Raw genomic sequence first — 20,947 nt, 5'->3', positions numbered from 1 at the left:
CGGTAATGAAGAAAGAAGTTGTTAATTTAACTGGATATTGTTATGTTTCCCAAAGTTTTCCTGGAATTTCTGTTTAGCCTACAGATAAGTGCCATGACACCTCCCCTGTGATTTTATAAGACTTATCACAAGCAGCATCAGGCCTGGTCAGTACTGGCTTGGAGTACTGGCTAAGTACTCCATCCAGTACTTAGGTGCTTCAGGAAGTGTGTTAGGAGGAAGACATCACACATAGAATTGCTGAGTCAGCATGATGCCATGAGGCACTGTGCTTCTTGAGCCGTTTCCTTGTGGATGAGATGTAAAACCCAAGCGTTTGCCACTTGTGGGCATTAAGGATTCAATGGCAAGGGCAGGGATGCTAACCTCAGAGCCTTCTGACAAAATTCATGTTGAAAGGATTTAAATTCTGCTATCCTTAATTCTCTGCTATTATTGCTGCTTAATACACTGATTATTTCATTCTCATCTGGTGTGCCCGAAGTGTGTCATCCGCACATTGTTTCTCATCTCAGACTTTGGGCTTATCTCCAAGTAAAGCACTGCAATGGCGCAGCTGCACCACTGTAGCGCTTTAGTGAAGATGCTACTACACTATAGTGTAGTGCAAATCTCAGATCAGCATAGTTAATCCACCTCTGCGAGAGGCAGTAGCTGTGTCAACGGGAGAAGCTCTCCCATCAACATAGCGCTGTCTACACCAGGGGTTAGGTTGGTAGAACTACGTTGCTCACGAGGTGTGGATTTTTCACATCCCTGAGCAACGTAGTCATACTGATGTACGTTTGTAGTGGAGACCTGGCCTTAGACCAGGGTTCTCTGTTTCTTACATTTGTACAGTGCCTAGCACAATATGGCCTCTAGGTGTTACTGCAATACAACGAATAAGTAATAAAACAACATTAGTTTTTGTTCTTCACTTCATGTTCTAAATTGTTGTATGGCATTGGTATGTGTTGTTACATAGATGCTCCAGAAGTCGCCGCTGTTCAGTAACGTCTGAAATTTTATGTGCATATAAAGACTGAGAAGTGCTTTAAGCTCCTTCCATGAGGAAAGTCACTCTACTAATATATTATCTCATCCCATGCCAACAATGTACTAGTCTTTACTGTGCATTCCATTTGCTGATTGTCCTAATTGAAAATAGCAAAATGGGGGTCTGTTTGGTCTCCGCATACAAAGTTAATTTCTCTACATCTGAAGTTGGGACTACAAATGGATTACTGTCATCTGTCCTTCCTCTCTTCAAATCTTTCCCTAAGCCTTCAGTTTCTGTTTACCATTTAATTAACTCTCTACGAAGCACGAAGAGGCACCATGTGTGAAAGACGTGATTTTTAAATCAGCTATATTGAATAATAGTCTATTTTAATTAGTACAATAGTTTCAACAGCTTTTGATACTTAAGGATTTCTATTTACAGTCCTGTATCTCTGATTAGTACAGAGTGAGTTCTTATCTGCTCTTTTTAAAGAGAACGATGTTATAATTAACCAGATCATTCTATAAGAGCCAAACAATTGATATACCAAAGTCTCGAACTCACAGGACTCGTGTTCTCTCGCAGCTCTGTACGGTCCCTGGGAGGAACCCCCTTTAGTGTGACAGACCTTCTCAGGTGTCCGCTCTTTCTGAGGGGTTAAGCCGTATCCCCCTCTGTCTCCTGGAAACTCACCTCTCTGAGCCTTCAGCACACCTGTCTCTCGCTGTGGGCTCCCTCAAGGAGTCCACTCACTCTGGACCCCCGTGGCCTCCACTCCCAGAGAGAATAATGCCACCCCAGTTTCTAGACTGGAGTTGCTCTCAGCCAGTATAAAACAGAGGCATTTACTGAATGTCTGAACACAGCATAGGAAGCTCTCAGGGCCTCAGGCCTAACCTCTCCCAGACAGTATATCTAGGTCTGTCCTGCATCCATGTGGACTCTGGCTGCTCTCTCTCCCTTGTCCAGAAACCCCCTTCTTCCAGCTGAGCATCCAGTATCACCTTCCCACATGCCCTGCCTCTCTCCTTTGTATTCTGTCCCAGATAAACAGGCCACCTGGGCCTCCTTTCCTCCCATCCATGCTTTGTTTCCCCACTGGTGGAACCAGCTGGTCAGGCCACCAGGATCCTCTCTCCTCAGCTCATTGTCCTCCCCCGGCCCGAACCCGCTGTGACTTTCAAGCTGGACCTCTCGGTCACCAGTCTCTGGGGTATCCGTTCTCCAGGCCATTGTCCGGGGTCCCAAATGCCAGACAAGGTCACTACTGGTCCTCTGTAACAACAAACTCCCTCTCACACCACCTCGTTAAACAAATAACACCCAGGGAAATTGAGTCCCACACACTCTGCATGCAAATCATTGAAAAAAACAAGAAAATCCCCCACTTCGTCACAACCAGTCCAGTGGTCCATCAAGTCCTGCATCCTGGTTCCAATATTGTTCAATGCTGGGTGCGTCCGGGAAAAAACCTTCACTGCCAGTAATGCTCCTACAGGAACAGCAATACTAAAATACGGAAGGAAATTTCTTCTTATGCCCAAAAGTATGAGAATAGTTCTTCACATATTTATCCTAGCTCATGTAACTTCACATGTTGTTTTTATTATGGAATTGCTGGTCATGGTTCCTTAGTTAAGGCTGAATTGAGTTGTGTTCTTCAAGCAGGAATCCAACCATTTCATTAGAATACAGCATTTATTCTTTGAATACAATCTTAACTCTGCTTTGTAGTGACTCCATAAAGAAAGAAAAAAATAATGTAATTAAAATCAATTTAATCTAATCCAGGATTTTAAACTCTCTTATATGCTAATCTTAATTGTATGGTTATTGCATAGCATCACTACAGGGCACAGTTAAGGCTGTTGGGAGGTTTCACTGTGCATTTCCGTACCTTAGCATGTTGGGCTTTCTCTGACATTTCACTTTGCCTCTGAATTTCTTGGTTTTGTAATACTTGTTTGGGGGATAATTACAATATCCCTGTAATGTTGTTACCCTTAAATTATTGATAAGTGTTCAGTCTTAACTGCAGTTTAACACTAATTCTCTCTGGGAACTCATTTAGGGACTGATTCAAATCCCACTGAAGTCAATGGGACTGTTAACACTAACTTCAGTAGGAGTCGGATCAGCTCCATAAACCCTAATTCTCCTTTTAAACTTACAACAGTAAGGTAATTTCCTATATTATCCTGTGGATATGAATTCTACAGGTCCCTTTTAAACTAGGTAAAAGGGCCTACTTTTTAAACACTGGCTTCACCTTAGGGCTGCCATATGATGTGTTATTTGTGGGATCTGAAGCACTGTCACTGCTTCTTGGGGTGTTTGTGGGGTCCTTTCTAGTTCCCAAAATGTCAGTTGTAATTTAATATTGCACTGCAGTGTGATGTTTTGCTCTAATGTGATGGCCAATATGGTGCCATCAAACTAACTACCAAAGTTGGGAGTCTTATGAGCTTGTCTTCGAGTATGAGCTCTCTAGGGCAGGAACTGCCACTTTCTAATACATTTGGATGGTGCTTAGCACAATGTGCCCTATCAGCTTGGCATATGAGTCGTAATAATTAGATCTGGTTGAAAATTTTTTAATGAAAACAGCATTTTCTGACAAAAAACTCTTGTGTTCAAATCAAAGTATTCCATAGGAGCATGTCAATCTTGACAGAATTGTTGATGGAAAAGTTACTATATGATTCATGATCGAAATGGAGTATTTTCATTTGGACATTTATGTTTTGTTTTGATTTTTCCATTTCATTTTGGCTTTAATATTTAATACTTCATAAATATTGAATAGGATATCACAGTGTTTTGATATTGAAACAAAATGTTTACTTAAAGTTGCTTTGATGTTTCTGAAGCAAAATATTTTGGAATTTCCATTGCACAAAATATTTCAAAATTTCAACTTTTCTTCCAGATTTGGGACAAAAATAAATTTCAAAATGTCAGACTTTCCCACGGGATGAAGATGCCATTTTTTGATCAGCTCTAATCATAATAATTTCATGTTGCATCCTGCTATCTGCCTACTAACCCCACCTTGGGACAGAAAGGGAGAGTTGCCCATAGTCTTCTAGAGAGAAGCTTTCCCCTTATACACAAAGAATGATGGCATGCCTTCTATCCCAAGAACATCACCTCCCTTAAAGAGAAGATATGAGTGAATGAATGAGTGTGCTAAAAGTTGACATCTCTACCTCCAGGGAAGGTTATGTTTTAAAGATCTTTCATTTATTTATTTATTTATTTATTTATTTATTTTTCTAGCCTCCCCTACGTCAATTACCACATATGAAACATGTCAGACGTATGAGAGACCAATAGCATTTACCTCCAGATCACGAAAGCTATGGATTCAGTTCAAATCAAATGAGGGAAACAGTGGCAAAGGATTTCAAGTCCCATATGTGACATACGATGGTAAGTCTGCAGTCATTTTCCATCTCTGTATTATATCTGAATTTAGAAACCTGTGTGTCTGAATCTATCTCATACTGACTGGAGCAGGGAAACGGGAAGGATAAAGAACTTGATGTGACTCATTTTTGTTTTTTCAGTAAATTATTCTAGTGCTGACTGTCAAAATGTTTGGGTCTTCAATGTTTTTCCCTTTTTTTATTTTTAGGTCTATACCTAAGATTTATTACCTTTTCTTATTCTTACTCCAACAAGATAGATACAGAACCCTTTGAGTCTGAGCCTGCTGCTATTAAAGCCAGTGAAACTCTTTGTTCATCATTGTTTATCATAATGATAATGAGAATACTATTGATAATAGCTCTTCGTTTATAGAAAGTCCATTCATGAAGGCCTATTGGTGCCTAAGAAAATATAATTAAAAATATGACTTTGTTGAAAAACAACGCCAGTATAGACAAATAATTCCAACGGAAACTGAAATCTCCAATAACTAACCAGCTCTCATTTGCAACATACAATAAAGAAAATCACCAGCAACCATCATAAAACTAACCAAAGTCTTGATCTTCATCTGGAAATAGGTCAAAGATGCCTCTTTGGCATATATTCAAGGGGAAATTTCCTTTTAAAACATGGGTGTAGCATCCAGGCCCACCCAAATCTGAGCAGGGCTGTAGTATTGGCACAGTGGCATGGAGCATCACTTGGGCACTTGAAATCCAGGACAGAGCTATGCGCCCGCCCTTCAGAAAGCTACGCTCCGGCAGCTCTGCCTTGCCATTTTTTGAGCCGCCCCATGTGCGTGCCCAGCTCGGCAGGTGAAGCCCTGAGTCTGGGGGCCCTGGGCGAGAAAGAGGTGATGGCGTTGGGGGAGAAGCTGAGCTAGCACAGTGTGTCATTGCCTGTCCATCCGAAAGTCGGGGTCCGCTCGATTTCCACTACTAACTACTGTTTTAAAAGTATGGATGCATTTCTTTGTTAGCGCATCTCTTTTCCCAAACACTAATGCAATTTTCTGAATTGTTAGTCAGTCCGGAATTAGGCTGGGGATGCAGGAGTTGATTTAAAGGTCAAGAGGAGAGATGGTCTGGAGGCACAGATCTGGGAGTCAGAAGATATGGAACCTATTCCTGGCTGGGCCACCGACTTCCCATATAACCTTGACAAGTCACTTATTATCTCTGTGCCACAGTTTCTTTGTCTGTAAAATATGGATAATAGTACTTACCTGCCTTATAAAAGGTTTTCTGAAGCTAAATTCACATTTATAAAGAAAACCAAGAACCTCAGTTGGAAGGCAGTATAGAGCTCCAAGTATTAAGTTGATTATATTAAATTGCCATGGTACTGGAGACGCTGAATGAGTATAAAACTAAATTTGCTTCTCAAATGCTTTCTGGCTAGTTAGCAGTTGTCCAGATACTAACCTCTGTGATGGTTACTGTTGGCTTACCAACTCCTTTACTCCTTATTTTTCAGAGGATTACCAACAGCTGATAGAAGACATTGTTCGAGATGGACGACTATATGCATCAGAAAATCATCAAGAAATTCTAAAAGTATGTCCACTTTCCTTTAGCTAAGCAAGGCTAACTATTCAGTTTACTGACACATACGTACACTATGTTAGCGCTAAGATAAGAGTTCAGCTCTAGCTAGCTGGCATCACTGAGTCTGTCAGTCACTATTTTCAGGATTCAAGCTGTCACTTCCACAGCTTCTGCATTTTTATTAAATCCAGCTGTGATCATTTAAGAACAAAATTCTGCACCAATATTTTTCCTTCCCCACATGCACAGCCATGAAAAATATTGGAATTCAGATTAGCAATAGAGTTCTAATTAACAGATGAGGAGGAGGCAATTTATAAAGACTTTTTAATGTCTGTGTAATCTTTGTGCTTGAACTAAAAGAATGAAACTGCCAACAGGTACAAAGGAATAGAATATTCCTTAAAGAGATTCCCCTCAAATGCACCTTCTGTGGATAGCACTAGTCAATCAGCGCAATTGGATTCTGAATGCTCTACATTTAGCCCAAGTGTTAATGGGACCAAGCTGCAAAATTCCAACCAAAAATGCAAAAATCCTGGGAGACTGTGAACAGTTAGTTATGATGTATGAATCCTATGGTTTGGTTTGGGTCCATGCTACTGACATGACAGAAGTGCTACACGGGATTTAGAATTGATGGTTATATGAAGATACTAGTAGGGGAGTGGCTATACAAATGAACTGATGTTATGTCACTATGATGGTGGCTGTGCAAATACTTTTATTAAGGTTTCCAACAGGCCCAGGCTGTGTTTATAGCATGAGTTAGGGGTGTGATTTCCACATGCTTGCAGGATTGTGGTGAGAACTAGCACAAGTAGAAATAGCCATGGTAGCACTGGCAGCAGCAGCATGACTTAGCCATGCCAAGTTCAAGCTCGCCTGAACTCTGCAGGTGCATACTCAACATGTATCCAGGAGGCGCAGGTAGGTTTGTACAGGGCACGGCTAAGCCATGCTGCTGCTGCTGCTGCCATGCGTACTTAAGGTGACCAGACAGCAAATGTGAAAAGTCGGGGACAGGGTGGGAGGTAATAGGAGCCTATATAAGAAAAAGACTCAAAAATCGGGACTGTCCCTATAAAATCGGGACATCTGGTCACCCTATGCATACTTAGCACAGCTAAACTGTGTCATTGCTGCCCGTGCTACTGCAGCTGCACTATTTATACTCACACTAGCTCTCAACTAGCTAGCAAGAGTATGCAATGCAAGCTTAGAATCACACTCCTGGCCTGTAGTATGGAGATAGCCCCTGTGGGAACTAGATATTTCCAGAAGCCTGGGCAGACTCAGAATGAGCCAAGTGAGCATTTTGTTAATTATTATGATTGTATCTCCCCTGAAGGTATCTTTGTATACTACAACCTGCTTGCAATGACTTAAAGTAATAAATATTACAGAAACTTTATTAAAAGCAGTTGCTGTACATGTACAACTGCCATCTCTCAAACATTAATAAGGGTAGTTTGAAGACACCAGTAAATTAGGTTTGTGTCACCTCCATCTACTTTGATTTATTTTTGTTCCTGTTAATTCTCCCTGTCTTGTGCATTTGATCACAGACTGTGCTTAGGGTTGCCAAGCGTCCAGTTTTCGACCAGAACGCCCGGTCGAAAAGGGACCCTGGTGGCTCCTGTCAGCACCACTGACTGGGCTGTTAGAAGTCTGATCAGCGGCGCAGCAGGGCTGTGGCAGACTCCCTGCCTGCCCTGGCTCCACACAGCTCCTGGAAAGCAGCCAGCATGTCCCTCTGGCTTCGGGGTGGCCATAGGGGCTTGAGCATTAACTCCACAGCTCCCATTGGCCAGGAACTGTGGCCAATGGAAGCTGCAGGGGCAGCACCTGTGGGCGATGGCAGCGGGCAGAGCCCCCTGACCCCTCTGCCTAAGAGCCGGACATGCCAGCCGCTTGTGGGAGCCGCCTGAGATAAGCACCACCTGGACTCTGCACCCCGAACAGGGACAGCTGAACTTCCTATCGCTCAGTTCCTTTGTATCTTCAGGTACTTTCAGCAGTCAATCTTCTTGGGCAGGAAGGCAATGGAGAAGAGTCCTGTTTGCCTTACTCCCCAGTCTTAAATAGAATTTACATAAGGCGGGAAGCCTTTGTTTCCAGTGGAAAAGTACCAGCAGTGTCCGAGGTGTGTTTAGTACCAGGTGATATGACCACATGACTTTGTAGTGTCAAAGCAACATCCCAGGAGGCTTCTCAGGAAGGAGACAGGTTTGAGTCTTATTGTTTCTTCCTAATGGCCCATCAAGGCTAATAGCCTGTTTTCTGGTGGGTATTTGCCAAGTACACGCCCAGTTGTAATTGTTATATAACCAATATTCCTAACTTTAGATACAGAAATGATACATGCATGAAAATTGGACAATCACATTCAGTAAATTATAACCTTTCCAATGATACCTTTACAAGACCCATCTTGCATAAAATAAATCTCAGTTATGCCATATCCATATAATAAGCATGTTTCCATAAAGAATATGGGTGTAAGATCACAAGAGCGAGCAACTGAGGGAGGGGGGATGGAGTGAGCGGGGGTGGGGTCTTGGAGAAGGGGTGGGACAGGGGTGGGGCCTCAGGGTTGGGTGGGGGCAGGGCAAGAGTGTTTGTTTTTTTGCAAATAGAAAGTTGGCAATCCTAACTGTGCCAGGTGACACTGTCCAGTTAAGGCTTCTGAGGTCAGGTAAGGTCAGTTTGAATCAGATACATTATGACTTTAATCACTACTGTAAATTGGTGGTGTTGGTTTCTTTGCATGTCAGGGCTTGGCTACACTTGCGAGTTACCGCGCAATAAAGGAGCCCCGGGCGCCCTAGCTCATTCCCCGTCCACACTGGCAAGGCAGGTAGAGCGCTCTGTCTCCACAGCTACAGCACTGCTGGTAATCCACCTTGGTGAGTGGAATAACATTTGCTGCACCTCCACTGGAGCGCCGCAGTGCCAGTGTGAACAAAGTGTTGGGTTACTGCACTCTGGCCTCCAGAAATGTCCCATAATCCCCTTAAGTCTGTGGCCACTCTTGTCATCATTTTGAACTCCTGTAGGAAGGCAGAAATGCCCTTTCAAAGCTCCATTTCTGACAGTCGGCATGCAAGCATTACTGTGGAATGTTGTGTGAGAGAGAAAGAGGTGGGGGGGAGGAGGGGTCTGCTGCTGTCTGAACTTAAAAGACAGCATGCTGACATGCTCTCAGCTCTCCAAAACCCCACTCTCTCTCCCCCCACATACACACAACACACTCCCTGTCACACTCCACCCTACTCCCCACATTTGAAAAGCACGTTGCAGGCACTTGCATGCTGGGATCGCTGCCCATAATGCACTGCTCCCAAAGCTGCTGCAAGTCGCAAATGTGTCCATGCCAGTGCACAAGCAGCTGTCAGTGTGGACAGACTGCAGCGCTTTCCCTACTGCTCTCTCCAAAGGCAGGTTTAACTCACAGTGCTCTACATCTGCAAGTGTAGCCATGCCCTCAGTTTTGCCTGTCCACGCTCAGATGTCTGAACTTGGATTTTTTTGGAAGGTGAGATCTGCTAAAATACCCACTGGTGTGGACTTCCTGGCTACATCCTCAGGCCTCTTCCACTGTCACCCTTCCAAAATGTTTTTCTCTGCGAGCTCAACCACTCATCATCCTGCCTTTCCTGCAAACACAGATCACCCAGACCAGTTCCACAATATACAGGACTTTCCAAAACCATTTTTGGAGCCTGGAGATTTGGCCTTCCTTGAGTTCTTACAGAAGGGGAAAAACTAGAGCAGTGGCTGAAAGATAAAAAGCTTGCTGTGTTTAATGTCAACAGGGTAGATACAGTAGTTTAATATGATGTATCTAGAGTGACCTTTGTGTCTAGAGTTTTAAATAGTTACTAGTGAGAGGAAGTGTGCTCAGCTGATGGTACCCTGGACCCAAACCATCTATACAACAAGGCACTTAGTCCACTTAAATCTAGTCCATTTTTCAAAAGTGAGACAAAAGTAGTTTCATGTCCTACTTCTGCCCTTGAGTCCTCAAAACAAATTCTGTGATTTTTCACAACCAAATTTTCCTTTTTGTCTACATGCTTTTCACTCCCATGTTGCTGTGTGAAAAACCCAAACAAACAACAGGGGAAATAAACTGACTGACTAATTGGGCAAAGCAAATATCAAGTGGACAAAACAAAGGAAATGAAAAAACAGGGGAAAACACTGGCTGAAATCCTGGCTTCATTTAGGTCAGTGGGAAATTTGCCACTGACTTCAATGAGGCCAAAAATTCACCCTTTGGTGTATTTTCGAATTTCTTGAATTGATAAGAGGTGTTAACACACAATGTTAGACAGAGGTCTGATTTTTATGTTGATAGTGTCTATTAAGTGACTGCAGTAAGAAGGCAACAATGGGCATTTGTTCACACTCCTGGTGGGCCAAGAGAGCAGAATGACATCCTCCACTGTTGTTTGTAGGCCAGATCCCCACCTGCAAAGGACATATATACTTGTCTTCTCTGACAGTGTACTATCGCTTTCTACCAAATGCATTGCTCAAGGTGTAAGGAAAGATCCAGTGCGGTCTACCACCTAGGAAGGTCTATAAATTGGGAGACTCCCATGATGTGGCTGACATATAATAACTATTTTCACGAAAAGAGACTAGTTGCCTGCTGAGATGAAGAAGTGTATTAACAGGAATAAAAAGTACACTGGATCACTCACAAAGACTGTTGCTCTGGGTTCATGACACCTTACCTCTCTGCCAGGTTTTGTGCTGCTTTCCTGCACATCAGAACTGGGATATCACGCCATTCTCTTCCAAAGATCACCAGCCATGCAAGGTTCATTGTTACCCCATTATATAGCAGACCTCTGCAGCCCTGTCGCCCCAGCTCAGCCTCTGCCGTGGGGTGAACCTACTTCTTGCCATGTACACATGAGATGTTTTCAGGGAGGTACTGGTCCATCATCTTTGCCAACCTGCCATTTTCCTGGTCAAGGGTATGCCTGTAACCTGACCCCATGACTATGAGGCCTTTAATTGACACTCTTCCCAGACCAATAGATACCACATATGACTGCTCCAGTGTCATTCAGAAAGGATCCCAGCGCAGGTAATCACATTCCATTATCAGGCACATGGGTGCTGGAACAATTTGTATAGTGGGGGTGCTGAGAGCCATTTAACTAAACTGTAGACCCTGAACATTATGTACTTGAAGCCAGGGGTGCAGTAGCACCCCCATCACCGCTGGTTCCAGCAGCTATGATCAAGCAGTCTCTCCTGATATGCCCAGCCTAGCTGCATCAGAAGGACAGAAGCACTCTCCCTAGATAGCAGGATTGACTGGAGCAGCCCTGCTAGAACCTGTGTATCCTCCTGTTTCAAGGTACTTGGGACTCTCTTCCATCAAAAGCTTCCCTGAAACTTCCCAGATTGGGGTATCCCTTCTTCCAGTCCCCTCCAATGAGCCACTCCTAGTCTGCCAGACCATTCAGGCCACTTGGCTCCTTCAGCTGCCATGATTTTCTGTATGGAATTACTCACTGGACAGCAAAGTGCCAGAACCTCTGAGCCTGTGGTCATGCTCTATGCAGGAATTTTTCAGCCTTGAAGTGGTGCCAGTACCTCTCTGAAGTCAGTCCCAGTCTATCCACGATGGCAGCCTTCACCACAGGATATGAGCCCACCTGCTCGTCATTTGCTGCTCGAGTGGCTGCCTGCACCTCTCCTGTCAGAAACAGTGCTATGGAGGCTATCCAAGTAGACTCTTGCCAGCCACTCATTCAAAGGTACAGAGGAAAGACTGCAGGTCATTCCCTGGCCCCCAACTTTGCCAGACCAGGGACCAGGCAGCCTAAGCTACTCTTTCCAGTAGAAGCCAAAGTCCCCAGAAGTCTGTGGCCTAGCTGCTTCCACAACCACTCTTGTTGCTATAACTGAGCCTCTGCCACCACCGCTGAGTGACAAAGTGTGCCCCCTTTTGTTTCTGCAGGCTCTCCATCAATTGCAGGAGGACAGCTGGGTCTGCTGCTATTCCTGCTACCACAGTAGCACAGCTATCTGCTGCTGCACCATCATCAACAGACATATCACCTTCTCCATCTTTCCTGATTACCCAAACTGGGTGGGGTGTCAGTCAATAGTCACATGTCCCCTTATTTCCAACGGCTAATCACTGGCCTGCATGTTCCAACACGTGGTATAGCATGTTCTGACCACAGCACCCTCTTGCAGCATTGTACAGTGCAGCAGCCACTCAGCCTCAGTTTTCCAGCTGGTCTTCTTCTGCTCCATCCAGCCCCCAACTCCTTCTGAGTTAACTTTCCAGCGAGGTCTCTTACAGGTCTACCCTCCCAGGGCACTCAAAATCACAGCAAATATGAAGCAACATAAACTCTTCCCATTCCTCTGAGAAATCTACTAGGCACCAGTCTTCCCCAGTGCCTGGCCCTAGCTAGCTGCTTCTCCCATAGTGAAAGCTCTATGTCTGCTCTCTGTGTCCGCTTCTTCCAACTGAGCAGAGCTCTTATTTTTAAACCCCTCCCTGAAAGCCTGTCTCCTGCTCCAGGTGTCTCTGTTTGGGCTGATTGGGCCTTTGGTAGCCCATTAACCTCTTCCTGCCTTGCGTGGCGGTTTGTGTGCCCCATTAGTCCTGCATGAGAGTAATAATATAGGGGCCATCTTACTCCAGTGTAAGTGCATTGCTATTACTCCTCATTTACATTTGTGTTTGGGCCCCCATCCAATGCCTGTTGAAGTCCCTGGGGATATTTCTATTGACTTCAATGCGTGTTAGATCATACCTCGAGCGAGATCAAAACTGACTTAGAAATTACAAAATATAGAGTGAGTCGGGGACTGCTTCAAATCATGCCATGTCTCCAGTGGCCAACGTTCATTGTTGTATGCCTAGAAGAGATGGTGAGTTGATGAGTTCAGTCTTGTTCCTACCAAAGACATCACAAAATAACCACCAACCACAGCGGGCATTTTGGAGGCCCAGTCCTCCAAGGATTTGGTCAGTGAGATTTGAGGTCCCTCACTTTAGTCACATGTGTAAGGTTAGAGCAGGGGTAGGCAACCTATGGCACGGGTGCCGAAGGTGGCACACGAGCTGATTTTCAGTGGCACTCACGCTGCCCAGGTCCTGGCCACCAGTCCAAGGGGTTCTGCATTTTAATTTAATTTTAAATGAAGCTTCTTAAACATTTTAAAAACCTTATTTACTTTACATACAACAATAGTTTAGTTATAGAGTATAGACGTATAGAAAGAGTCCTTCTAAAAATGTTAAAATGTATGACTGGCACGCGAAACCTTAAATCAGAGTGAATAAATGAAGACTCGGCACACCACTTCTGAAAGGTTGCCGACCACTGGGTTAGATATATGCCTAAGTACTGTGCTGAATTGGGGCATGAACATCTTACAGGATGAGGTACTTAGAGAACTCCATGCTTGAATAGGATGTGGAGACCAAACTGCCCTCTTACACACAGACAGAAGGCTCTTGTGGAAAGGGGTTGAACACTGGAAGATCAGTGTCAGGTAGTTTGCAATACTATTGCCCATATTGTACCCATTTTGTGGTTAACAAGATGCTTGAATGCATCAACCTGGCACCCACCATAAGCACTAATTACACATGTTAAAATGGAGAAGTTGGTACAATAGTATGGTACAATATGCAACAAGCAACATGGACTTGAGCATGCTTAACCTGCTTTGCCTAATGGTAGCTTTTGCCAAAAAAAAATCATAGTGAACATTGATTTAAAAATTGTGCAAAAACTAACACAATCACAATGTGTCTAATATATACTTCGTCTCTCCTAGGACAAGAAATTGATCAAAGCTCTCTTTGATGTATTGGCACATCCTCAAAACTATTTCAAGTACACAGCACAAGAGTCAAAGGAGATGTTTCCACGATCATTTATAAAGCTACTGCGATCAAAAGTTTCCAGATTTCTACGACCATACAAATAGCTTCCTAGTGATATTCAATTTGGGGTTATTTTGCATTCCTGTCAAATATTGTATTTTACTCCACAGTAGAAACATTTGCTAATTGGAAGGCTATTTTGTGCAGTCTTTATTTTCAATTATATATTGAAGAATAACTATAATGTTCTATAATTGTTAAAAGCCAATATTCTGAATGGGATTTTTACTTCAAAGAAGAATACTTGTGGATCCTTGAGTGCATCCAATTGAAGATCCAAATTTGTGTCTGCACTAGTGTGTCTTCATGTTTCATTTGAAAATGTTTGTTTTGGAAAGTATATTTTCTAAGCCTTTTTATTTTCTAGCAAAAATAGTTTTCTTCTAAGCAAAGAAGAAACCTATTCAACCTGGTTAAACAAACTACCTGTTTTGTGATAGAAAGGAGTATGTAGCATAAATACTATTTGGATTTTGAATTGCACTTGAACTTTATATTTGAAATTTTAGAAGAGAACAAAAAAAAAATCTAAATTTTGTTATTTCCCATTTGTGGTTTTGTGGAGACTTTGTTCTAGTATAAACCAAAAAAAAGGGGGGAAAAAAGGAAGAAAAAAAAAGGAAATGGATGTATAATTTTGTTTTATGGATTATACAAGATTGAATCCCAGGCCCTCCCTGTTTTATCTACCCTATTATAGCCTTCTTCAAAGGTCTACCACTACCTGTCCTGCTGCAGATACAGTCATGGAATTTTGTATGCCATTGGGTCTCTTTGAAGACTTTTACAATAGGGTGGATGAGAAACAAAGAAAAAAAAGTAGTAGTCTGTTTTTCTTTTCCTTATTAGAGCATCTAATTAAGTACAATATATAAATATATAAATATATACTTCTATCTGTGGGTACATTAGTAATATTATCTTTAGTTACTGTAAATATTATTCAGGCTTAAATCTCTACTCCCACGCACAGTATTTACTCATATCTATTTGTGACTTCACTTAGATGTTTAAATAACTTCTGTGAGTGCTTGTAACTTCTGTTTATCCCAAACTGAAGTATCTTTGAATTTTATGATACCAGAAAAGAATAACTTTCACTTAGACAGTCTTGTCAAGCATAAATTATTCGGTGGAAGGATGAGAGATTTTAGTTAATGTAAAATTCATTATTTTGCTAACTACTTTACAATATCTCATTCAGCAAATAGTCCTATTCTTCCTCCTTATTCAGGCACTCCTTACATCAAAATCAATGGGAGTTACTACTGAGAAAGGAGCAATGAATAGGACTTCAGGAGAGATTAACTTTTACATTAGATTTGCCATCTCCAAATCATTACAGAAATATACCTCTTTTATAAGCCAAATTTCTAAAGGGGAAAAAACAGAAATAATTTTTGCAATCCATTAGAAATATTTTTAAATTAATTAAATATACACGAGTAGCCTAATCCTACATTCCTTGGGCACCCAAAACTCCCACTTACTTCAGTAGCAGATTCACACCTAAAACATCCATTAGCTTCATAAGAACATAAGAAATGTCCATAGTAGGTCAGATTAGCAGCCATCTTCTGAGAGCAACAAATACTAGATGCATGCGAAGAAGGTGCAAGAATCTTGTAATCCCCATCAATTCACTGACATAACAGTGGATTTCAATGAGAGATTGTATATTTTTGTTAGCACCACAGCCACTACATTTTTCAGTTTCTTCAGAACTCTTGGATGTGTACCACCTGGGGCCTGGTGATTTGTTTAATTTCCTAGGGAAGTTCACGACCCTCCCCTTTGTCCCTCCTCTTTATTATCTAAGGAGAGTAGGTATCACCCCAACATCTCTTGTGGTGAAGACTGTGGCAAATAAATCATTTAACTTTGCTTTTCTACTGTTCCCTTATCTCTCTGATAATCCAAGAGACCTATGAATTCTCTCAAAGACTTCGTGCTTCTGATATATACTTTAAAGATGTTTTACACTAATTTATATGCATATGTTTTTTGTCTGGCTATTCACTCTTCAAACTCCCATTTGGCTTTCTTAATTTCCAATTAACATTTTACAGGCAATAGTTTCTGTTCCTGTCTCCTGGCTACAGTTGAACTGGATTGCCATTTCCTGAAAGATACCTGTTTGGTTTGAATCCCGTTTTTTAATCTGGCCATTTAGCTGTTTAGAGGAGAGGATGATGAACTTAATTTTTTAACTGATCACTATTGCCTAGTAGGAGTCCAAGGATGGGTGTCCCAAGGGATGTATGATCCGTGCTCGCCCTAGTGGGTTTGTAGAATGGAAAAACCATTTGCTAAATGTAGGGAGGCGTGAGCTAGTAGAAATGCTAATAATTATACATAGTTTGTACAATAAAGTGCAGTGAATAATATGAGAATCTATATAGATGATCACAAATATACATGTATAAATCTGAAAGCTCAAAGACCACTACAAAGAAACATAGTATTTCAGAGTGATGTGAACATTGCAAAGGTGTCCCAGAAGTTATCCAAAATGGTTGAACTGGTCATGATTACCGCAATCCAACTTAAAGATATTGGAAAACTGACTGAAATTCTCAAAAGAAGACACGCAATTTAAAGAAATGAAATAACACCATGATTTCCTGAAGGCTGCACATTGTTCTCTGAACTTTCAAACTGCATTTCTCAGTCTAAGGAAATAAGTCTGGGTCTAATGCTGCGCAGTACTGAATGTCTCATGCAGACTATGTGGCACCTAAAACTCCCATTCAGCAACTTGCTGGATTGGTCCCAACATCACTGTAAAATATTACCGGCCTGCAGGGCAAATGATTTTTTTTGCAACACAGTGCAAGGTAATTTCCCTTGCAGGTCAGGAATCCCTTTGTAGTGCAGTAACACTTTTAGGGCTTTCAGTTACACTGGTATGAAGCCAGGACAAGGGCTTGTCTACACTAGGGAGTTGCCCTGATCACGGCCATTGGTGGCCAGCCAACAGTATAACTGGACTAGTGGAAACCACTAGTGGAAGCAAGCTAAACGATGGTTTGCACTGGTGCAATTTACCCCAGCTTAAACTGGCTATGCTACACTGGTGCTTATTGCAGTTTAACTTGTCTACAGTAGAGGTTTGTACCGATGCACCTACTCTGGTATCTGGCCATTAACTGCTGCAATCCCCAATATAGACCAGGCCTAACTCTGAGGATACCCTCCATTACATGGATGCAACACTTATTGATTTGTTCCCACATAATAAGGGTAGAATTTGCATCATTGATTGTGCTACAATCAAGAGAACAATTTGGCCATTACAAGTATATAGCTGACATACTGAATGTTTCTTATACTATATATGTAGAAAATCATATATTTTATGTGATGTTTGCGTTTCTCCTTAGAAATGTGACAGGCAGTTGTGCAAATTTCTAATGAAAAAAATTAGCATCAAGTGGTAGATAATATTTTCTAAGCAGATTTGGGATTCTTGTTGTTAATGCAAGCTGGTTTTCATAAAAACACATATAATATTTCACTTATATGATAAAAGTAAAAATTGCTATTAAAAATCCCCATCCAAAAGTATGGTATGTGTGAGGGCTTTGAAAAACAGGGTTGGTGACTTATATTGGCAGAAACTGTCATTCATCAAATAGAATACGGTGCCACATTAATGTGAGTTGGGCCTCTTGTTTGTGAATGTTTGTATTTTAATTGACAGCAGTCACAGAATGATATGGCAGTTTGTCAGAACATGTCACCATTCAGTAACAGCAGCAGAGCAAGAAATGTCTTGTTTTGTAGGTGGAGATAAGCTATCAAAATTCTGAGACTCAAAGCACATGGGAGAAATGGGGGCATTAATGATGCTTCCCTCTTCATGAGAGAGGCACCTTCATAATACCAAAATATAAGAGATTCAAAATTGCAAATTGCAGGTGTGAAAAAAATGATAGGTCTTACCTTAATAGAGAATATTGCGTCTAAATCTAGTGCGACAAATGATCTCCCATTTATGGCTTAACGTGTTACTACAGGGCAATTGAAAAATGTATTAATTTGTGATGACCTAATTCCATATCCATAAATGACCTTTTTTTTTTTTGTTCAATTTGAAAATGTTCTTATGTTTAAAAGCTGAACACCGGTAGCACTTATTTTTTAAGTCTCTCCTCCTATCCTATATTCTGCACTTATTGTTTTAGAGAGATGGTAATGAATCATCCCTAATTATTTTTCATCTCCCACAAAAACGACAGACTGAATATACTTTCTGTGATCTTGTAGACTGCAATAATTAGAAGTTGCTGAATAATAATGCCAAAATCATCATATTTACTAATTGTTAACTGTTATGGGGTAGGCATGTGGGTTTCATTTGAGCACAGCCAGAAACAGGGCACTAAATTCAATGGGCCAGATCCTCAGCTGAGTATTGCCTTCAACAGAGTTACAACAATTTTAACCAGCTGAGAAGCTAACTCAGTAAGACTGAATATTTAACTTTTGATATATTCCTTCATCCTACCATCTTTCCCTACTTTCCTCCCTCTGTCATACACAAGTTGCTTGTACACAAATGATCTCCCTTTCTAAAACACTGTATCTTTTTTTTCCTTATCTTTTTGTTTTGTTGTGTTTTGCCCCAGAGAGTAAAGTCAAAGCACTCTATGGTATAGTTATTGGCCACGAGAACACCCGCAAACTTTGTGGAAGCATTAAATCTGAAGCTGGCTCTGTAATTTGCCACTCGTTCCAAACCCTCTAACAGGTCTGAAGCAAAGCCCTGTATTTGAACTTCCCAATCTTTAGGAAGTCTTTAATCCAGATCTGGACATTATGCCTGCTGCATATGTCCAGTAGTTCTGTATTTATGGGAATGATTGTGCTATCAGAAGATGATGTACATTTATTAACTCTGTCATATATCTTCTCTAGGCATGGAAAATCATGACATACAAAGTCTATTCTCCATAGGCTGACAGACTGTACATCCAAAAGGCTGTTAGTGAGTCCTTAACAAATGAATTGGGTTGACAGAAAGAATTGAGGAGCTTTAGTGAACAGCATCCTGTTCTTACACTGAATCTTAGAAAAAGGGAGAGCCATATGCTGCATCCATGAAATTCTTCAGTAACTGAGTTCATTTATACCAGCTGCCACAGTGAATGCTATTCTTCCCTCATTGGTGAGAGAATTGTTGGAAAATAGGTCTCTCTGCCAAACCTTGAAATTTAAACAGGATCAAAGCTATTTCTATGAGCGACGAAAGAATGTTCTGCAAATCTTTGAATTTAATGTATCGAATGATACAATACTGAAGAAAGGAACTATAAAAAGGCACTGGCCCTGATTCTTCTCTCACACCAGTTTTACACCACAGCAATTTCACTGACTTAGTGAATTTACTCCTGTTTTACACTGGCTGAAGCAAGAGGAGAATTGGGCCCAGCATTTTCAGAGAGTCTGCAGTTTGATTTATTAGATAGCTTCTAATAAGCACGGTTGATTTTTTCAGTCCTATGTCATACAAGTAGGACTAAAAAGAAGAGATTTTCATGCCACGTGAGCAAATTATCCAAAATTAAACTTCCAAACTAGAAAGGCTCCCTTGTTAATTTACCCAACATGTTTGAATTTATTATTTCAGCCATTTTTATAAATAAACCAGGATTAACTTTTGTGGATAGCTACCTTCACAATAATCTTTAAGAGTGAAAGCAGCATTGTAATTCTGGGGGCTGGTCTACACTGCAGGGGAAAATCGATCTTAGATACGTCAATAACGTAGCTGAAGTCAAAGTATCTAAGATCGAATTACTCACCGTCCTCATGGCGCGGGATCAATATCCGTGGCTCCCCCTGTCGATTCTGCAACTCCGTTCAGGTTGGTGGAGTTACTGAATCGATATAAGAGACGCGATATATCGATCCCCGAGCAATCGATTGCTACCCGCTGATACGGCGGGTAGTGAAGATGTACCCATAGTCTACTAGAACTGCTACATCAGCTGGTCTTTGACTTTACCGATGTCTGGATTCTGACTAACTTTTAATGCTCTTTAAAAAAAAAATCTGGGATGAAATCCTGACCCCATTGAAGTCAATGGCAACGCTCCCATTGACTTCAGTGAAGCTAAAGAGACAGACCTACAGATATAATTACACATATTAGTGTGATGGTTTCATCTAACTGCTGTTTTCACCATTTAAACTATCACTTGATGGGAATGTCAGTAACTGGGAAAGTTCTGTAGAATCTCAGCACATTGAGACTTTTGATACTTATTTAGCTAGTTTTCTAGGATGAGAGAATGTTGTGAGCACTTGAAAAAAAAAAAGATTTTTGTCTTCCACTAGAATTGTTTTTGGAAGAAGGGAAATTACTGTAAAATAATATGACCTTATTCCTCAGTTTTGGGCTTGGATGCAAAAGAAATCTCTCTCTCTCATCACATTTTCCATTTGAACAGAAATGTACAGGAAAATTAACTCTTTAAGGCAAAGAATTGTCATCTAAGTATCTGAATATATACAATTCCAGTTTACTATTTCATTTATTTATTCTGTTTCTACAATTAGTTATTAATCTTTAAAATTAATGTGTAATATACAACAATAAAAATGTACAGTGGTACCTTTAGATGTAATAATTTAAACCATCTGTATTCAGAAAGCTGAGATAACAAGTTTAAATACATATGAACTTTTGCAGTTGGGTTTCAACTTTTGCTTATGTATGGCACTGATTCTACTTTTAAACACAATAACTATAAGTACTATACTATGGCATTTTAGGAATATTCAGTGCACTGTATTTTAAATGACTGTAGTAAAGGAGTAACTTTAATTTAACATTTGCATTGTTTTCATTTAGTGACTGTAGCTTTATACTTCCACAGCATACCCAGAAATGTGTACTCCAAGAAATACAGCTGAATTACGCATCACAAAATAAGCTTCCACAGTCAGGAAAACAACAAACAGCTCTGTTAAACAAAAAATTATTTTAATGAATGAGAAACAACTTGTCTTTTTTAGGGTTTTTTTTATTGTTTT

The 20,947-nt window shown here is 41.1% G+C and overlaps 1 protein-coding gene across 13 annotated transcripts in view; it reads left to right on the top strand.

Annotated features, from left to right (window-relative positions):
• The window catches only part of SCUBE1 (signal peptide, CUB domain and EGF like domain containing 1), a 316,316-nt gene extending 296,519 nt beyond the window's left edge, over positions 1–19,797 (top strand). For all 13 annotated transcript variants that reach the window (XM_050924757.1, XM_050924748.1, XM_050924721.1 and 10 more), the window contains 3 exons: positions 4,265–4,417; positions 5,897–5,976; positions 13,798–19,797. In XM_050924757.1, coding sequence (XP_050780714.1) covers positions 4,265–4,417; positions 5,897–5,976; positions 13,798–13,950 — 386 coding nt within the window. In that variant the 3' untranslated portion in view covers positions 13,951–19,797. The remainder of the gene's footprint in view (positions 1–4,264; positions 4,418–5,896; positions 5,977–13,797) is intronic.
• The last annotated feature ends 1,150 nt before the right edge of the window (positions 19,798–20,947 follow it).

Source organism: Gopherus flavomarginatus, chromosome 1, assembly GCF_025201925.1.
Source record: "Gopherus flavomarginatus isolate rGopFla2 chromosome 1, rGopFla2.mat.asm, whole genome shotgun sequence".
NCBI classification, from domain to species: Eukaryota; Metazoa; Chordata; order Testudines; family Testudinidae; genus Gopherus; species Gopherus flavomarginatus.
This window is presented reverse-complemented; position numbering and strand designations above follow the sequence as displayed.